At 39.0% G+C, this 19,459-nt stretch overlaps 1 protein-coding gene across 12 annotated transcripts in view; it reads right to left on the minus strand.

The window, feature by feature from the left end:
* Positions 1 to 19,459, minus strand: part of INPP4B (inositol polyphosphate-4-phosphatase type II B) — a 329,973-nt gene that overhangs the window by 265,643 nt on the left and 44,871 nt on the right. For 11 of the 12 annotated variants that reach the window (XM_073001618.2, XM_073001620.2, XM_073001617.2 and 8 more), the window contains exon 2: positions 16,560 to 16,624. In XM_073001618.2, coding sequence (XP_072857719.2) covers positions 16,560 to 16,577 — 18 coding nt within the window. In that variant the 5' untranslated portion in view covers positions 16,578 to 16,624. Of the gene's footprint in view, positions 1 to 16,559; positions 16,625 to 17,907; positions 18,047 to 19,459 lie in introns of those variants that run through there. The other variant, XM_073001624.2, reaches the window with a different exon arrangement.

A 19,459-nucleotide genomic window follows, 5' to 3' on the forward strand; every position in this document is an offset into this window, starting at 1 on the left:
AGCCCAGACACTGAATCTATAATGTTTGATAAACATTAAGGACTGCAACCAGGTTGCTGCCTTGCAAATGTCTCTGAATTGAACTCCTCTGAGCTCCTCTGGGAAGTGCCATGGATGCAGCAATGAACCTAGTAAAACAGTGGTCCCCAACCCTGGGCCTTCAGATGTTCTTGAACTACACCTCCCAGAAGCCTTCACCACCACCTCTGCTGGCCAGGATTTCTGGGAGTCCAAGAACATCTGGAGGCCCAAGTTTGGGGACCACTGTAGTAGAACACTTCTTCAGCAAATTTGGAGGTGACTTCTTTGGAAGTTGGTAACACACGGCGATTGTGTTAGCTATCCTTTTAGGCAGTCTCTGAGGTGTAGTATAGTGAGCCTTCCATGACCTCTGATGACTAACAAAGAGTCTGGTAGACTTGCAAAAGTCTTTGGTTCTAGAGATGTAACGGGCTAGTGCCCAGGTGACACTGAGAGTACGACCTGACTTCTGAACTTCAAGCAAGTGAAAGGAAGACTATAGAGTGTCGAGGCCTGATTTAGGAGGAACTCAGAAACAGTATTACCTTACCTTATCTTAACTGACAAAAGGGTGGGTTGCACTGGAGAGTGCCTAGTTCACTAGCTGTGTTTGCAGGGGTGAGGGCCACCAGGAATACAGTAAAGGCTTGCAAGAGAGGTCTCTTTGAATCTCTTTCTTCCTGTACGGATGATACTTGGGGCTCTGGACAAGGAGTGTGAGGTAAGAGGTTCTGCCAGGTACTTTTCTGAAGTTTGCAAGTGTTGATCTGCTTCAGTGGAGGAGGCAAGGGAGGAACCAATGGAGTAACAGAAGGTTAGAGTTTTTCAGCGCCAAAAACATTTTGATGGGGACCTCGAAATCGATGAAGAGGCCAATGCGCCATGCTGATCTGAGACAGTCAGAATTAGTTAAGGGTCAAAGCTGATGCTGGTTTAGATTCCTCTGTTGTGGAAGCTTATAAGTAGGTTGGGAGGGTTCACCCATCATAACCGAGGGCCTGCGATACTCTGGTATCAGTTCTGAGGATTCAGAAGCTGACCATGAAAAATGACAGTCAATGTAGTGAGTTAGATCCCCTTCATCCTCTGTTGATACTGAGGGGAACAGTCGATCTTAATGGGATGGTGATGCCTCCTACTAGGAGATGTGGGTGCCTGAGAGCAGGCAGTCTGACACTCCTTTCTTGGTAATTTTGATGTTTGGCAAGGGGGAATCAATGTGGTGTTACTTAGACAGTTTTGACAAATTAGAAAGCAGTTATGTATGAGAATGCCTGTGCTCTGGAGGTGTGAAGGCGCTTCAGCTCCAGTGGCTTGGAACATGAACACAAAAACTCCCAATGCTAAGGAGTATATGGGGCTGGGACAGGATGTGCTTTGCTGCTAGCATGCTCCCCAGATTCTGCTTCTTTCAATTCTTCAATGCCTTCTTTATAACAACAATACATAAAATTACATACCATCCACACAACTTACATGCAACAATAAACATTAGTGCACTCTTCACCCTGGGACCATTATATCTTACATATTTTTTTCAATTTTTATGCAACTTCAATCCATCTTTGAACTGTCCCCATATCCCCTCCAAAAATGCATATATTCTTGGTCTGGCTTTCCCCCTTTCTGTTACACAATATAACATTTATAAATTCATCCCATATTTCATTAAATCTATTTATCCTTATCTTTCTTTTTTTAAAACCTAATTTCATAAGTCAATTTATCATTAATTGCAATATTCCAAATTTCATTATACCATTCATGCAATCAGAAAATATAATTTTTCTTCCTTTTTTGCAACAAGCAATCAATCTGCTGTTATACAGTACTGATTATCATCTCTCTTTTTATGTTACTTACATCTACATTTTCTATTAAGAATAACAATGCTATTTCTGGTGACCTTTCAATATTAACTTTCAATATTTCTCTAATATCTTCAAAAACTTTACTCCGTACCAAATATTTATTTATTTATTTATTTATTGGACTTATATACCGCCCCATAGCGCTACAAGCACTCTCCGGGCGGTTTGCAATTTTTAATTATACAGGCTACACATTGCCCCCCCAGCAAGCTGGGTACTCATTTTACCGACCTCGGAAGGATGGAAGGCTGAGTCAATCTTGAGCCGGCTACCTGGGATTTGAACCCCAGGTCGTGAGCACAGTTTTAGCTGCAGTACAGCGTTTTAACAACTGCGCCATGAGGGTCTTATAAATAAATAAAATTTCAATATCTTCCATGTCATGCCGATCAAGCTCAGTCTGTTCTTTGTTGTCAATGTCTGCCATCTTCGCAGACCTCAGAGAACCTCTACATAAGTTCGGGTCTCACAGTGACTCAGAAGCAAGAGAGGAGTGCCAGGTGGCTGGTGGTAAAACGAAAGAGGATGCTAATAGAAAGTTTTCTGCTTAACTTTATACTGACATAAAGGCTTGCTTTACTGCCTTATTGAGATTCGTTAGTATCTGTTTTCCACTCTTCTAGGAATCTGTGTGGGAGACTGGGAGGCATGGGGGAGGGGCTTCAAAAAAAGACCTGGGCCCCCACTCCTGTTCTAAGGCAATATTGCTAATTAAGACCAAATGTGGGCAGCAATAGTTCAAGCTGATGCTTTTTGCTGGTTTTCTTTTCTTCTCCCTCTCCCAAGTTTTATTTTTTTACCATGCAAATACTTTCATAAGTAGAAAATTCACTTTCCATTTCCATTAGATTCCAGACTTCTTTTTCAAATATTTGTTTTACCCGGACACCAATTGTTCAGCTATTTAGCTTTAACTCCGTATTATTGTTTAGAACTGTTTGCTACAGTCTTATTGATGCAAACACATTAAAAAGAAGTTGTGGTCCACTGTCTCCAGATCAACTCAGATATACATCATTCACAATGAGAGCATAAGCATTTTCACTGACAAAACACTTCTTTATTCAGAAGCTCTATAAAACTTATCATTTCCATGAACAATAATGGTCCAATTCAATGTTAATAGAAAATTATAATTTCCCACTATGTCAACACCAATACACAAGCTCCCCTTTTCAGCTTTAAATTAACCACAGTTCCCCCAGTTTCAGATCTAGATTTAGTTTTACCAAATGTAGCTTAGACTAGCCTCAGTTCTAAGAGTCAATCACTGAAAACTGTAGTTTGTTCAAAAGCAGAATTAGGGACATTTGATTTATTTCCGTAGCATAAAAGAAAAAGAGAGTTCAGCAAATACTCACATCCTGATAAACATAGGAAAAGAACTAGGAAAAAATACAGTATCTTGGCATATCAAGCTGTAGGTAGGTGTAACAAAGTGTCTGCTATAGCATCTCTTCACATATATTGTTTCTTCATCAGTTAAATTGCCATGACACATCTACTAAACTTTTTATATTCTTTATACTTTCCTTCTTCAAAAAAAGTATTATCCCCAATACATCAAATCAAGTTTTTAGACATAATTGGGTAAGTTCTATTCTAGACTTCAGGCACATTCGGGGCCAGAAGAAAATATATACAATGGTCTTTAGAATTTGTTCTGCAGATAAAACATTGCTTATTTCGCAGTGGGCTATCTTGCTGACCCCTTAGACATGAATTTTTTTAGCAAAGCAATGCCAATTTACCAACAGAAAAGGGAGAAAGGAGGCAGAAGAAGGAAACATCTGTAAATGCTTCACATCATCATGAGAAATGTGGTCTCACGTTGCTCCAAGTCATAATGCAAGACCTGACAAAAACAGAATATCTAGAGGTTTTGGACAGAAAACCTCTGCAAGACTTTCTGCAGCAGAATTTAATTTTGTTCTCTAAAGAATTGATCTATTAGCTTTACTGAGTTAATCTATAACACTGCTGACAACTTCTCTCTTTTTTATCACATTTCCCCCCTCAGTGGAATCCTCCGAACTGGTCTTATATTAGCTTTAGCAGCAGTCACAGCCTCCCCCCCCCGCCCAATTCACCCTTTAGTTAGATAAGGTTATTCACTGCTGAAATATCATTTAACAAAACAGAAGCCAGCAATGAAAGTCTTATAATAAACTTAGTAGAAGAGAACCTTCAATAGGAAATAAATTGTGAACAAATGCAGATTTGACGGTTGTGATAAAATATGAATGCTAATTTTCTTAGAAGGCTTTGAGTAATTGGTACTTTTTAAAAAGAGAAGGGGAAATACTTGGGGAACTGCCCCCCCCAAAATGCACAAATCTTCCAAGGAGGCTTCTGTGAGGATCTGTTTCATCTAAAGAACCAGAATCCGAACAAGGACTTTTAAAGCATAATTCAGGCAAGAAAGAGGGGAACTGAGTTCACAAACACCTTGGAAAATATGACTCAGGGTTGATCCTCCCAGCTTTTATGCCTTTAGTATAAGAGTGAGCAAAATGCAACGCTCCAGCTGGGAGGGGGATAAAATTCACATATGCCTAGCTAGTACAACCAATGACACTCTGACACTCTCTCGCAAGATGTCGAGCTGGATAAACGCGTTGGCAAAGCAACTACCATGTTCTCTAGACTCACAAAGAGAGTATGGCTTAACAAGAAGCTGACAGCTTATACCAAGATCCAGGTCTATAAAGCCTGTACCCTGAGGACACTCCTGTACTGCAGCGAGTCCTCGACTCTTCGTGCACGGCAAGAGAGGAAGTTGAACACGTTCCATATGCGTTGTTTCCAATGCATTTTTGGCATCACCTGGCAAGACAAAGTTCCAAATACAATAGTGTAGTCTTGGAACGAGCTGGAATTGTTAGCATGTATACATTACTGAAACAGCAACATTTACGTTGGCTTGGGCATGTCGTCAGAATGGCTGATAGTCGGATTTCAAAAGATCTCTTGTTTGGAGAATTAGTGCAGGGAAAGCGCCCCAGAGGGAGACCACAGCTGCGATAGAAGGATATTTGCAAGCGGTATCTGAAGGCCCTAGGAATGGACCTCAACAGATGGGAAACCTTGACATCTGAGGGTTCAGCCTGGAGGCAAGTGGTGCAGCATGGCCTCTCCCAATTTGAAGAGACACTTGTCCAGCAGGCTGAGGCAAAGAGGCAGTCCCAAAACCAGCAAAATCAGGGAGCTGGACAGGGGACAGATTGTATTTGTCTTCAGCGTGAAAGGGATTATCAGTCTTGAATTGGCCTCCTCAGTCATACTAGATGCTGTTCCAAGTCCTCTATTCAGGGTACGTTACCATAGTCTCTCGAGACTGAAGGATGCCTACAAGACCAAGACAACTAATGACAAGTAATACTGAGATTTGTAGTCTAAAACATCTGTAGGCCCACACTTGGCCCATCCACTTTCATGAGAGGCAAAGGGCTCTTTCTCTCCAACTAGAGCACTGACAGAAAAAGCCACATATACTGAATATTTCCTCAACTCTCAGAGCTTAAAATCAATAAGGATTAACAATGGCTTGAATCAAAATCAGCTAAATTAATCTGCTATTTGGGCTTCTTTTCCGGCACCTATGGTTTGAAAGCCTTTCAAAGTACCCTCTGCAGCACAGCATCTGCTGGAAACCTGGGTCAGAATAGCATTTGCACTTCAAAGCTTTGAGAAAATAATCTGTGTAACACCCTTCAATGCCAAAGCTTAGTTTCTGCCATTCTACCTGCATACAGCACTTCCATCTGGTAAAGCATGTTATACCTCTGTCCAGGATAAGGTTAGCTGGCTCAGTTAAGAAGTTTCCAGAATGCCATATGGGTGTGGGATTGTGGTGATGAACTCACAAGCCGAAGGCACAACAAGCAAACTTACAGATTAAGTCTGAGTACAGAAGCTCTTCTAGGTTAGGGATAGTTTTTAAAGAGATACTAGAAAAAATGAGCTTATTCAAAACTGCAAATTTCAAAAAAGCTGAGCCAAATCCTTTCTTCATCCAAATCATGTTCCTTAGCCTCAAAAACCTTCTAGTCTTCTGACAAATTAAAATATATGCACATTAACTAATATTTTCTTTTAGACAAGCACTTGCTCCAGATAAAAGCAGGCTGAAAAGGTTACTTTTTTCAAGTGCAATTCTTCATAATGCCTGGTATTATTTTATTTTATTGTATTTATATGCTGACTTTTTCCCAATAGCAGATTGTGGAAGCTGAATCTAAAAAGTTACTTTTATCAGCGCTGGGTAAAAGCTTTATATTTTCAGTTTGCTATTGCAATGCAGTATCCCATAACTCTTTCACACACACACCCCAAATTTTAAAAGCAGTTTGAGACCCCACCTGCCCTCAAAAGAGCTCTTTAAATATGTAGGCAGAGAAACTCACAGAATGACAGGGTCCCACGCCATAAGCAAGTGTCAACATTATGCCAGGACAAGAAGAAAACTCTAAAGAGGGATGCTATTATTCCTTCCTTCCCCCTGCAACTATAGGCTTGTGCTACAAGCTCAAGTCTGACACCAGAAATGGCTTAATGCCATCAAATAAGTACAGTATAACAGTTTCATTAGAAAACCAGCTTCATGGCTATCAAACTAATTACAGTACAAACAAGCAACGTTCACAAATGAGTTCTTGCTTTTATACATTTTCTGCAGTGAGCTGCCCGAAACAACTTTTTGCTTCCTAGATATCAACTAAAACAGTGACTGACAAAGAGTGTTGGGTTGTATTCACTCACCTTCCAGATTCCACTGAGATAAATGGAAAACATACAAATCACTTAGTTTCATTAGAATCCAGTAAGTAACAGTATAGCGATTTCTTTGGTGGAGCACATGTAAGATTTTCTTTGTTTTATCTTATGAGGGCATTAGGCAAACGAGTATTAGTATATGTCACATCAACACTAATGCAACTAAAACATGGTAACAATTCCAAAAATCATATAATCTACACCAGATTGTTTTCATCTCCTCCATAGCCTGTACTCCCTACAGTATTACTGCCTTCTCCCATGACAATCTCATAGGTCATTCCAGAGCACCCTCTTACTGAGTTTTGCTAGGTTCTCACTCAGATGCTGCATACAATTCAAAATAAGAGGATCTTTGGCTATGCCAAGTTTTAAGTCTAAAAAAAAGTCTTTAAAAAGTAAACATGACAATAATGGTAAGATTGCTTTGAAGTGGCCACTGTCCCATTGCCAGTTTATGCTTCCATAAGGGAAACTGTGTCAGACAGAAAAAGGTGTCAGACAGAAAAACTGTGTCAGACAGAAAAAGATGGGGTGCATTTTATCCCCTTATCTGTTCAATCTGTATGCAGAAGATATCATACAGACTAGATGCAGATAAAAGCAGAGTGAAAACTGGTGGAAGAAACATCAGTAACTTAAGATATGCAGATGACACTATCATACTGGCAGAAAGCAGCAATGGCTTGAAATGACTTTTAGTGAAAGTGAAAAAAGCACCAAAGCAGAACTGCAGATGAACATTAAGACAAAAAAAATTATGACTACAAAAGAACTATACAACTTTAGTGTTTAAAATGAAGAAGTTGAAATAGTTAAGATTTTACATTCCTTGTTCGTTTATCAATCCAAACAGACTGAAGCCAAGAAATCAGAAGAAAACTGAGACTAGGAGGGGCAGCAATGAAGGAATTAGAAAATAAAAGATAATTGAGTCCAGATACCTCAGACTGCCAGAAGGATGAACAAGTGGGTCCTAGACAAATCGAGTCTGAACTATCTCTGGAATCAAACACGATGAAAGGGAGGTTGTCCTACTTTGGGAACATCACAAGAAGGCTAGAATCTGTGGAAAAGAGAATGCTAGGAAAGGTTGAAGGCAGCAGGAAAAGAGGAAGACTGGGATGGATTGACTCTCTAGAAGAAGCCACAGGCTTGAGTTTATAAGAACTGAGCAGGGAAACTGAGGACAGGACATTTTGGAGATCATTCATTCATTGCCGTAAGTCAGAGGCAACATGACAGCTCGTAACAGTAAGGGAAATTGTGAATGTCTTGGCTGCAAGCTGGGATCAGACACACACATGGGAATACAACCAGCATTTTATTAATGAGTGGCAATCTGTTGTCAAGGTTTAATATGATTTCCTTAATACAAGCATAAATGTGAACACAGATACAACATAGACACAAACACAGTGGTTTAGCAGTAAAGAAGGCAATTGCTTGCTTTTCTTAGTTGGCTGTATTACTAAGAAATATCAGAAAAACTTGAAACTTCTTGTTTGTTGTGACCTAAGTGATTGTAGAAATCAAAACTAACTTGGTGGAATGGAAGAGACAGTCTCCAGTTTTCCAAAGCAATACATAAGACTTCTATTCACCAAATCTCCACCCATTTCAAACACCCTGGATCCTTTTCTAGAATACATCCTTTCCTAGGATACGATTTTATGGAACACAGGTGCCTGCTCTGTCTTAACACAGGTGTCTAATCCAACATAGCTACTTTTCTGCAATAAAACTGTATACCTAGCTGAAACAGAAACTCAGGGATAAGGCTCTGAAACAAATACAGAAGTCTATTCTCCCCATATCCATTCAAGAAACAGTATCAAGGACTACTCTCTGTCCACTATACTACCGGAAACCCATTCACTGTTCATGCTCCAATCTAATTTACGTCATTCTTCACCAATCATCTGCCGTCCAGAAGGAGAAACAAGGTCAGACTATGGGCCAAAAAATTAATGGTCAACCATCTGAAATCAAAACCAGCAGCATTCAAAAATTAGTGGGATTTCTGTCTCTAAGAAAACTCCTTTACTGATCTGAAATTCTTTCACAAATCTGAAAGACAGACTCTGGGATGGAACTGCTAAACTGGAATTTCTCAGCAAGTTTTATTCTTATACTTAGGTCTTAATACAGACAAGGAATTTTTGTCTTGGTTACAGAAGTTTACTTTACTTAAGAAAGTAAGGCATTTTGTGTTAATATTGTTGTGAATAGTTGATGTACTTACCATGCACACCTTAACTTCGCAGGGAAATGTCAGAGTGTATCTCCTGTGTTGCATGACAGGTCAAGTACCACATTTAACAATTTATATGTTGGCCTACCAATTAAAGTTAGCACTTCCTGCATCTGACAAACCAGATTTAAATATCTGGGCAAGATCCTCTGCTATTCTTCTTACATACGCACATCAACAATTCTAAGATACCTGAATCTGCACGTTCCATTACTATACATCTGAAGAATCACACCTCCAAAACAGCTGTGACTAAACCTCATGCGAAATGAATGTTAAATGTTACATTTATGCTGTTCAAAGACAACAAATGCTGCAGTAAAAGGAAATGAGGAAATTAGTAGAGAAATCAAGGTATGTTTCCTCCCTTATCTGTCACTGATTCCAGCTGTTCTGGTTCTACCATGTCTGCTCTTTCCTGAGCCATGCTGGTACAGCATTATGGCTTAGCCATAAAAATAATATTTGAGCCAACTGCTTTAGAGGCTATGCCACAAGCTTCCAGATATGCTACAGGCAATTCTTACTTTAGATCAGATGTAATTGTTGCCAAACTTTTGAAGGTGAAATGAAATGAGAAATCCACAAATGAGGTGCCTATCACCACATGCCCCCTCATGGATTGCTACCTTGTCGTGGCAAAGGGGCTTGAGTAATTCAGAGAAGCTATGGGCTATGCCGTGCAGGGACAGGCAAGATGGACAGGTCACAGTGGAGAGCTGACTAAACATGATCCACCTGGAGCAGGAACTGTCAAGCCATTCCAGTATCTTTGTCCAAAAAAAGCCTCCATGGGCAGAAATAAAAGGCTAAAAGATATGACGCTGGAAGATGAGCCCCTCAAGTAGATCAACAACCTCCGATATGCAGATGATACCACTCTGATGGCAGAAAGTGAGGAGGAATTAAAGAACCTCTTAATAAGGTTAAAAGAGGAGAGTGCAAAAATGGTCTGAAGCTCAAAATCAAAAAAACTAAGATCATGGCCACTGGTCCCATCACCTCCTGGCAAATAGAAGGGGAAGATATGGAGGCAGTGACAGATTTTACTTTCTTGGGCTCCATGATCACTGCAGATGGTGACAGCAGCCACAAAATTAAGATGCCTGCTTCTTGGGAGGAAAGTGATGACAAACCTAGACAGCATCTTAAAAAGCAGAAACATCGCCTTGCCAAGAAAGGTCCTCATAGTCAAAGCTATGGTTTTCCGAAGGGAGAGCTGGACCATAAAGAAGGCTGACCGCCGAAGAATTGATGCTTTTGAATTGCGGTGCTGGAGGAGACTCTTGAGAGTCCCCTGGACTAAAAAGAAAACAAACCTATCCATTTTGAAGGAAATCAAGCCTGAGTGCTCACTGGAAGGACAGATCCTGAAGCTAAGGCTCCAATACTTTGGCCATCTCATAAGAAGAGAAGACTCCCTGGAAAAGACCCTGATGTTGGGAAAGTGTGAAGGCAAGAGGAGAAGGGGATGACAGAGGACAAGATAGCTGGACAGTGTCATTGAAGCGCCCAACATGAATTTGACCAAACTCCAGGAGGCAGTGAAAGACAGGCGGGCCTGGTGTGCTCTGGTCCATGGGATCATGAAGAGTCAGACACTACTTAACGACTAAACAACAACAATCGCCACATGCTCAGATAACTTACCAAAGAAGGTGTATTGGAGACTGGTCACAAATAAGTTGTCCAAATAGGATGCAGAGAAAACTGCTTTGTTTCCTCTTTTTTTGTTTTGTTTTGTTTCATTTTGTTTTAACGACTTGTCACCACTTCCTTCAAGCTCAAAAGAGCCACTCCTCTTGTGGATTGGTACTAACCACTTCCCTGGCCCATACAAACAGTTATCCTCTGGAAACTTGTATAACCCATATACTGTATTATATTAGTATGTAACACTATATTAGTAAAGTATAAATCTCAAGAACACCTGTGGCAGACCATATTTCTCCAAGAATCCTGTCCACAAACGTGGACTCTGCAAATAAAAATTGCTTATCACAACTGGAAAAACCAGGTGTCATCACTGCAAAAAATGGATATGTGCCGACTAAAATGGATATGAATGATTTTTTTCTGCAATTTTTTTTCAAACTAGTCACAACAGTGTACTGTATTGAGTATTCTTCATTACTACCATGAGGGGGTCATATACAACAGGCACTTGGTTGAAATAGCAATTAGTCCCATAAAGCACTGTTTAGCTACATAGTGACTTTTGTGTTATGTTTGAATATGTTCAGTGTTACTTTTAAATATGGAAAACTACAACAGGCTTTCTCTGGCTGCCAAGAGTTTTTGTTTGTTTGTTTGTTTGTTTTAATGGGACTGCTGTGTTTATATTGTTACTGTTATTTTAAAGGTATTTTACTACTGGTTTTTATATTACAATTGTTTAATTCTTTGTCAAGCATTGCAATAATGCATTGTTCTAGCTTCTAATATTGTTTCTTCTAATATTGTAAACCATCCTGGATCTTTTTTAGGAGACAGGCCGCACATAAGTATTTTAAATAAGACATGAGTTTTCTACCTATACATTTTATAAATACTTTTTCAGTAGCATGTTTAAAGTCTATATAACCTTTCCATCATTCTGTTGGTGACTGCTATGCAAGTCACATCACAACGCTTAAAATAAGCCATTACTCTTCCACTTTTCCTATGCACATAATCTGCAGTTATTGATTTATGAACAAATCAACTATTTTACTTCCACGTTTTTCTGTCAGCTACTAATAATACATTAAAACTTGTGATGTATATTGTAGGTTATGTTAAGCTTTTACAAACGCTGCAAGAAAGCTTGAGATTACCGGCAATGTGGATGTTTCTATTTGTCATTCATCTTGGCTACAAACAACACTCCTATAATGCAAAGTACAATTGCTTTGCAAAAAAGGCAATCCATTACAGAACAAGTCACAGAGTACTATAATTCCAACTCTTAAATACACTTGATCATTAAACACACTATAACATTCACCTTCATTCTTGCACAGCTAAGAGTTTTCCAATATCTTCAGTCAAACCCCTTAATTTCAGAGGGCTTTAAAATCTACCTTATAAATTCATAGTAGGCTTAATATGTCACACAAAACTTGCTTTCAGAGAGTAAACATTTTAACGGTTATTGGTTAAATGTTTGGCAGTCCCATGGGTATACTAATAACCCAACCAGAATGTCAAATGAAGCAGGGTTCAAAATGGCCTAAATATAGACTAATAATTATGGCAGTCCAATTAACCTAATTTCACAAGGAATTTGCAACTTTTAACAGGTTAATTTATATAAAAGCATAACATTAGTTTGAGCAATGTTCAAACATATTTTTTAATTCCTACACAGTCAGTCCAAAGTTTCTAAGCAATATAAATGTATCATGCAAGTACAGAGACAAACTGACCTAATAGATGGGAACACTTCTCACTCCTGCATCATTAAGCTGCAAACTAAGAAGGATATACTGTAAAGATGCTAATGATTAAGCTAAAGACATGGTTATAGCCTAACAGTCACAAATCCATTTTTTTAAAAAACTCATAATGGCAGATTTTATAATATCCACTTCCAAAACTGTATTTACTCAGGTTACAATGGGCCACGTGGAGTAATTAAGAGTACAATTTGGCTTCATACACATTTTGCAGATAAAACCAGTTTATTTGCAAAAGGCAAATAAATTTTGGTACAAACAGTCAGGATTTGTTCCTTTAAGTGAACAAGGGGTTAAATTTAGCATTGTAGTAGAGAACGCAAAGTCACTCCCATAACATCAAGCCAATGGATAACTGATAGCCTACAGGTGGGACAAGCTTATGTAATGCTTGTTAAACATGTTCAGCTGCCATATGTGCAGTGTGCAGTGATAGGCTACTCTCACCATATAAGCAAAAGTATGAGAGCAGCAATTCACCACTCAGTTGTGAGTCTGGTGGTCACTACTTTACTTGAATGTGATGTTGCTCTGAGATATTCTATGCCAATGTATATATGTCTGACCAAGTCTAATATATAATGTTATAAGTCTTATCAGAACTCTCTCTGTGTATATTTTCTCACACGTCTGTGTCTTTACTCTGCTAATTAAGGGGAGGATTTGAAGCTACCAGATAAGAATCTCTGTGTAAATTGTTATCTTAGGCTCCAAGGTTTTTCCCCCCGAACAGAGTGCTCTTGCAAGTTTCATTATCCAAATCTGACTCCAAGATTCAGGAGAGGCAATAGCCATATCAAGCCTCTGGAGTTGGCCCCAGGCCAACACTTTAAGCCAAAGAAATCTATGAATAAAGGGCCACATGAGAGCGGTCATGGTTAGACCAAATATTTAAACAATTTGAGCTATATAGCAAGTAGAAAACAAGAAAGGAAAGTGATCATATTTCTACATGCCTTGAGATCCTCTGATCTGCCAATGCTCACTAGCAGCTGGAATGCTATTACAGTGGTGCCTCGCTTAACGATTTTAATTGGTTCCAAAAAATTCATCGCTATGGGAAAACATAGCTAAGCGAAACATGCTTTTCCATAGAAATGAATTGAAAACGAACGGATTGCCATCCTTAAGCAAAAATCGCCACAGGAAACATCGCTAAGCGAAACACGGTTCCCCAATTGAAATGCATTGAAACCTATTCAATGCATCTCAATGGGGGGGGGGGAATTACAACAAATTGAAAAAGAGTTGGAACAAAGTCAAATTAGTTTAACAAAGGGTTTATTAAGTGCACTTATGATTTCAAGCATTCTAAACATTTTTAAAACATTTTTAAACATATAAAAAACAGCCAACATGAGGCTGTCAAAACCATCGTTTAGCGAAACAGGGGGACCCAAAGTGTCATTGCTATGCGAAGCATGGTCCCAAACATCACTATGCGAAAATCGCCCATAGGGAACATCATTAAACGGAGCGCAAGATCGCTCCGAATAAGCCATCGCTAAGCGAATTCGTCATTAAACGAAACGCTTGTTAAGCGAGGCACCACTATATTTAATATATTTGCATTAGAAGTTGCCTACACTGGGTGACAGCAGTAAACTGCCAACTGCTGAAATCAGAACAGGAAAAATGTAGCCTGTGAGCTATATGTCCCAAGGAGAACTTTGTACCCCCAGTGTGTGGGCGAGCCCTCAGCTTTCTATATCTTGAGAAAAAATATTTTTAAATGGTTTGAAAATATTTGCACAGAAAATCCCCTTTTGTTTTCCAGAGGCATGAAGCAATTTTGCCATGTTTAAAAGGTGCCCAGCATATTTTGGGTCTCCATACTCCAAAAATTTAATTTTAAAAATGGCCACTAAATGGCATGATGAGGTGGGGCTCTTCAGCTAAGAACTTGGTTTTTTACGTTAAAGCCATTTCTAAAGTAAAAAAAACACTAAAACAACTTTTACCCAGAAAATCAAAAACAATTTTAAATATTCAATTTTTATAATAAAACATTGTTAATATACAGTTTGGCCTCTTTGGTCTCCCCTCCCCTTTTAATAATTATAATAATTTATTGTCATTGTAAGTATATACACATACAACGAAATTCACAGACACCCAGAGACACCCACTTTTCTGCTCATTCCACTTGAGAATACAACCACCAGGCTGCTAGTATATCTTAAAAATGGTCCTCAATCCTACTGAAGTTTCCCACTCCAGCTTGCATCACTCCTTGAAAATGGCTACATCCTACAAATATCTGAGGCACTATGGAGAGTGCACAAAAGCCACAGAGCAGGAGTATGTACAGATGTATACAGAACATTTCATTTAACAGGGCATTCTTCTAAATTTAGTGTTTATCTTTACTACGTTTCTACACATTAATCTAATTAGGATGCCTAGAGTCCATTCCATTCCGGAACCAGGAATACATGCTTCACAAAATACAGAACATCACTTGAACTGACTCACTCAAATTACTGTGATGTCTGAATAAAGCTTTTATAAGACTACTGAGCTAGGTTCTTAGTTTTCACTTCACAAAATGTTTTTAGTGATCACAGCAGCAGAAAACTACCTGAAAGTGCTAACTTTCTATTTTCCACCACACATTTTTTTTAATCTCATGTTTCTTCTACCACATTCTACAGCATATTCTGGTAAATTCTTGCCAAAACAATAAACCAAACAGAATTCTTGTTCATCCTCACTGAATTCCATAGTAGCACGTTCTCTATCTTGAGAGTCCAACGAAAACCAAGGATCTATTGTCTCCAGAAAAGACTGGCCTCAGATATTTTGCTGCGTGAAGCAAAGCAGAAAATAACAGCCATTTCTAGCTGTAGAGAATCAAAAGCAGTTATTTTATTCTGAAATATGAAAGAGAAAAGTATTTCAAACTCCTTTCCCCAAAATTACAATAATAACAAATTATATACAAATTATATATATTTCCTCTTCTTTCACAGCTCTAAAAATCTTCTGCCTGAGATACCTGCTTTACTCAGGTTAACGGTAGGCTCCACCCTGTCTCTAGGTTTGTCAAAACTGTCAAAATAATAATCACATTCACATAAATAAAATATTCCGGCTTAATAAACCATGAGGTAAATGTGTGGTTTGCTCATGAGTACCACTTAACTTTTCTTGCTTTCTGTTTCCTTTCATATAAACAAAGCAGGAGTGGATAACTCTGTGTGACATACAGATATAGGATAGTGGTTATGTGTGCCCAAACATGGCAAATAAGTCCTCAGTTAAATCTAGCTCAGAAATCTATCTTATCTCAATATATCTAATCATAATCTCAGATTTAGCAACATGGGAAGCTATACTCTAGTGATCTTCAAAACTCAACAGCATGGATATATTAATGTTCAATCCATCTCACATTCCCCTTTCCTGCTGTTTCCAACCAGATTGTCTATTCCAGTCAATCAAGTCTTCTCATTATATGTCCCAAGTAGAGTGACCTCAAGTTTAGTCATTTCTGAGAGAAATCAGCCTTGAGTTTAAGATACCTTTCTGGTGTATTCACCCACTTATACAGACTCTGAGTGGGAACAAGGGAATACATAGAGTAGCACACAGTTCATCTACACTGTTGTTTATTAAACCAGAATTCTAGTGCAAACATGACCCACAAAGTTGGGAAACTTCTCATTCATTGCTGCTTTGCACGATCACGACTACAGATTTGAACTGAACAGTAAGTTCTATGTTATCTCTTCTTTTAACAAGCTGAAAAGAACTACTTCCTTCTTGTTGAAAGTCATTTTAACAGCATATTGAGCGTGAACTGCTCCTGTAAAAGACTGCACAGTCCTAATTTCTACGTTTATGTAATAACAACAGAAATTCAGTCATAGATCCTGTGCTTTCCGCTGCATAATATGAATCTACGAGGGTACTCTAGATTGACATCTTCTTTTACACATCAAATTAGGGCACTGCCTGGCCCCGAGTCATTTCTGATGCAGCCAATCAAATGTTGTTGATTCTACTGAAGAATGTCTAGCATTTTATAAAACAGCTACACAAGGCAAATGGAAAAGACCATATAGGCAACATGAAACTATATCATTTATCTCTATCTCTCATACCATATCAGCAAAGAAAAAAAGGGAAACAATTGATTAAATTCAGGAAAAGGAAAGAGGAAAAACCACAAAGGGAGAAAAATGTAAATTAAATTACCTTTGTCTTATTTTTCATTAGAAACAGCAGATTTCCTGTCAGACGACACCATCTCTCCCTTGGTTCTGCATGCAGAAGAAGTATGGTATTAATAAAATGATGAAAACAATAACATGCCATCATTCTCTGTTCATACTTTTCCCAGAATCCTATTGGTTATGTCTAGGTGAGTAATACAAATAGTGGAAGTTCTTCAGAGTGGCCTCTGTGAATGCACACAAAAGGGTTAAATCGGTTTACTATCTCACAATCTGCCTGACCAGCTAGGCGGGTTATAAATTGAATGAATGAATGAATGAATGAATGAATGAATGAATGAATGAATGAATAAATAAATAAATAAATAAATAAATAAATAAATAAATAAATAAATAAATAAATAAATAAATAAATTGTCTTTTCAGCTTTTGATAACATGTAACATTTTTCCAGCCCATGTTTACCAAAACAGTGACGATCCTCTTGGCTTGCAGGTCAAAAGAGGGCAAACCTGGTTGCAGAGTTCAAGAAATGCAGCATGCACTGAAGAGCCTGCAGCAATATGTAGTAGAAAATGTGCTGGAGGATCATGAAATTGTCACTGATGTAAAGCTAGCATTACAAGCAGACCATACTTTCTTCTGTGGAACACTGGACATTTTGAATTTCTAGCACATAGAACTGCATAGATCAAACTTTAATAAAGATGACCAAACTCTAGTGAAGCAGCACAATTAAGATGATCCCATGTGCAAAGGGCAGCATTTCTTCTTCCTTACTGACAGTGTGTTAAATATGGTAATAAATTCACTTAATCTGGTCACATAATTTTTGGAGTGGAATTTGGTTGCCTCCAAAAAGAATTTTGTTTGTGTTTGTTAGCATCAACTGTATGGATCAAGGAGGAAGACATAGCTGTGAAAATATACTGGTGCATGCTATCGTCACCATCCCATACAGTCTAACAGTCCCCTACTCTACTTGCACACATATCCATGCACTGCATTTATCAATGAAAGATTCCCACACCTTCAACAAAACCCTGCTCTACCCCTGATGGAGACATGCCACCTATCCAGTAGCTTGGCTTTCAAACATAAGTTCTCACATTGCCCTCTGCAAATTAATCCAGTTAGCAGCCAACAGCAGGACTACTGCTTTCATCAGTGTTTGCATACACCAGCAAAAATCTAATCCACCACAGCTACGACAGAAAAGCAATTACTTAGAAAGGTGTTTAACAGCATTCAGTCATTAGCAGAGAAGGAAACAGATTATACAGGCAAATGTGTGACTACTGAAACTGCAAGCTGACAACAGCTACCAAACCATTCATGCACAGACAACTGCCAATGTGAGTTATTTTTACCTATAGATTTACCATTCCCAAACACTCTGCATATCTTCAGCATTCCTTCCTTGTCAAAACAAGATGATGGCCTTCTAGCAAGGGAAGCCAGTTCCTTAGCATTGTACTGCATCTGGTAATTCATGAAGAGGGTGATGAATGGAGAATAACAGAGATGGCTAATGAATTGGTTGAAAAGCATGCAAGTCCTACTCAGCAGTCAAGATAAACTGGAATTTTAAAACAAAAAAGATGCTGTAGAAGCACAGAATGACAGCATAGTTTCTTCTTTCTACAAGTCTTTCCTAGGACTGTCAACTCAATGAAGAGTAAGTGGTGATTCATTGTGTGAAATTTTAGTGATCAAGTCATCACAGGACCCAAAAAATCTGAATAAAAATATTTGTTCTCTTCTTTTAACATGGTGTACCAATGCTTCACAGATGGCACCAAACTAAAAGAAACAGTAGTTTCCTTAAGAGAAACACCTCTTCTACAGCACTGCCTACCACCTGCAGTTTGCTGGCCTGTGTTCCCCAACAATTATTATACAGAGGCATACTACCTCTGCCTAGAGATGAGCATGAACCATGGTTCAAAGGTTCATGTCAAAGGTGCCGCATGTTCTCTTCCCCCACCTCCCCAGCCAATGACCCACTTACCAGTCAGAGCGTGCTCCTCTCCTCCTCTCTTTGGCTGTTCAACCAATTCCTAGCAGGAGCATGGGTGTGTCTGTTCTTCCTCCTTCTCTGAGTGGGCAATCAGTCAAGGAGGCAAGACAGGGAAGTCCATACTTCTGCTGGAGATTGGTCAAACAGCCAAAGAAAATCAGAGGAACGCACACTGGCTGGCGAGTGGGGGATCCAGCTGGGGAGATGGGGAAAAGGAACATGTGCAGCACCTGTGGTGCCACATGTATTAACCAGCATGAATGAACTTCTGAATCGAGGTTCATGCTCATCTATACCTCTGACACTGGAGGTAATATATAGTCAGCAGTCACTGATAGCTTGCTTCCCTCCTCCCTTCCTTCTTAATTTCTTTATTCAACAAATGCCCTTGCATCTGGCTTCCCTCGCTTCAGATTTCCATACAAGAAAGAAAGAAATTCCTTCTGTACTTTCCTGTAAAGGCAGATTAAGAGAACAGGCTAACAAGCAAAGACCTGGAAGAGTATTTCTACTCTAAGCTATCAGCTCTTGTTGGTTCTGGAAGACGGCCAGGCTGCCACTGTTGAGAAGCACTTTCCACTTGAAACATCATTCATTCATTCATTCATTCATTCATTCATTCATTCATTCATTCATTCATTCATTCATTCATTCATTCATTTCCCGCCTATCTGGTCTTGCAACCACTTTAGGCGAGATATAAATAGACCACTCTTTTTGGACTACAACTCCCTGAATCCTCCGCCAATAGTGTCCATGCTGGCTCAAGGATTCCAGAAGTCGTGGTCCACAAACTTCTTAAAGCTGTCTTTTTACTGGCTAGTTATAATACTTTTGCTGCACAATACAATCAGACTCTTACCAAGCAATAATATCATAAAAGCACAAAAAGCATGATTGCA

The sequence above is a fragment of the Pogona vitticeps genome, chromosome 5 (genome assembly GCF_051106095.1).
Source record: "Pogona vitticeps strain Pit_001003342236 chromosome 5, PviZW2.1, whole genome shotgun sequence".
NCBI lineage: Eukaryota > Metazoa > Chordata > Lepidosauria > Squamata > Agamidae > Pogona > Pogona vitticeps.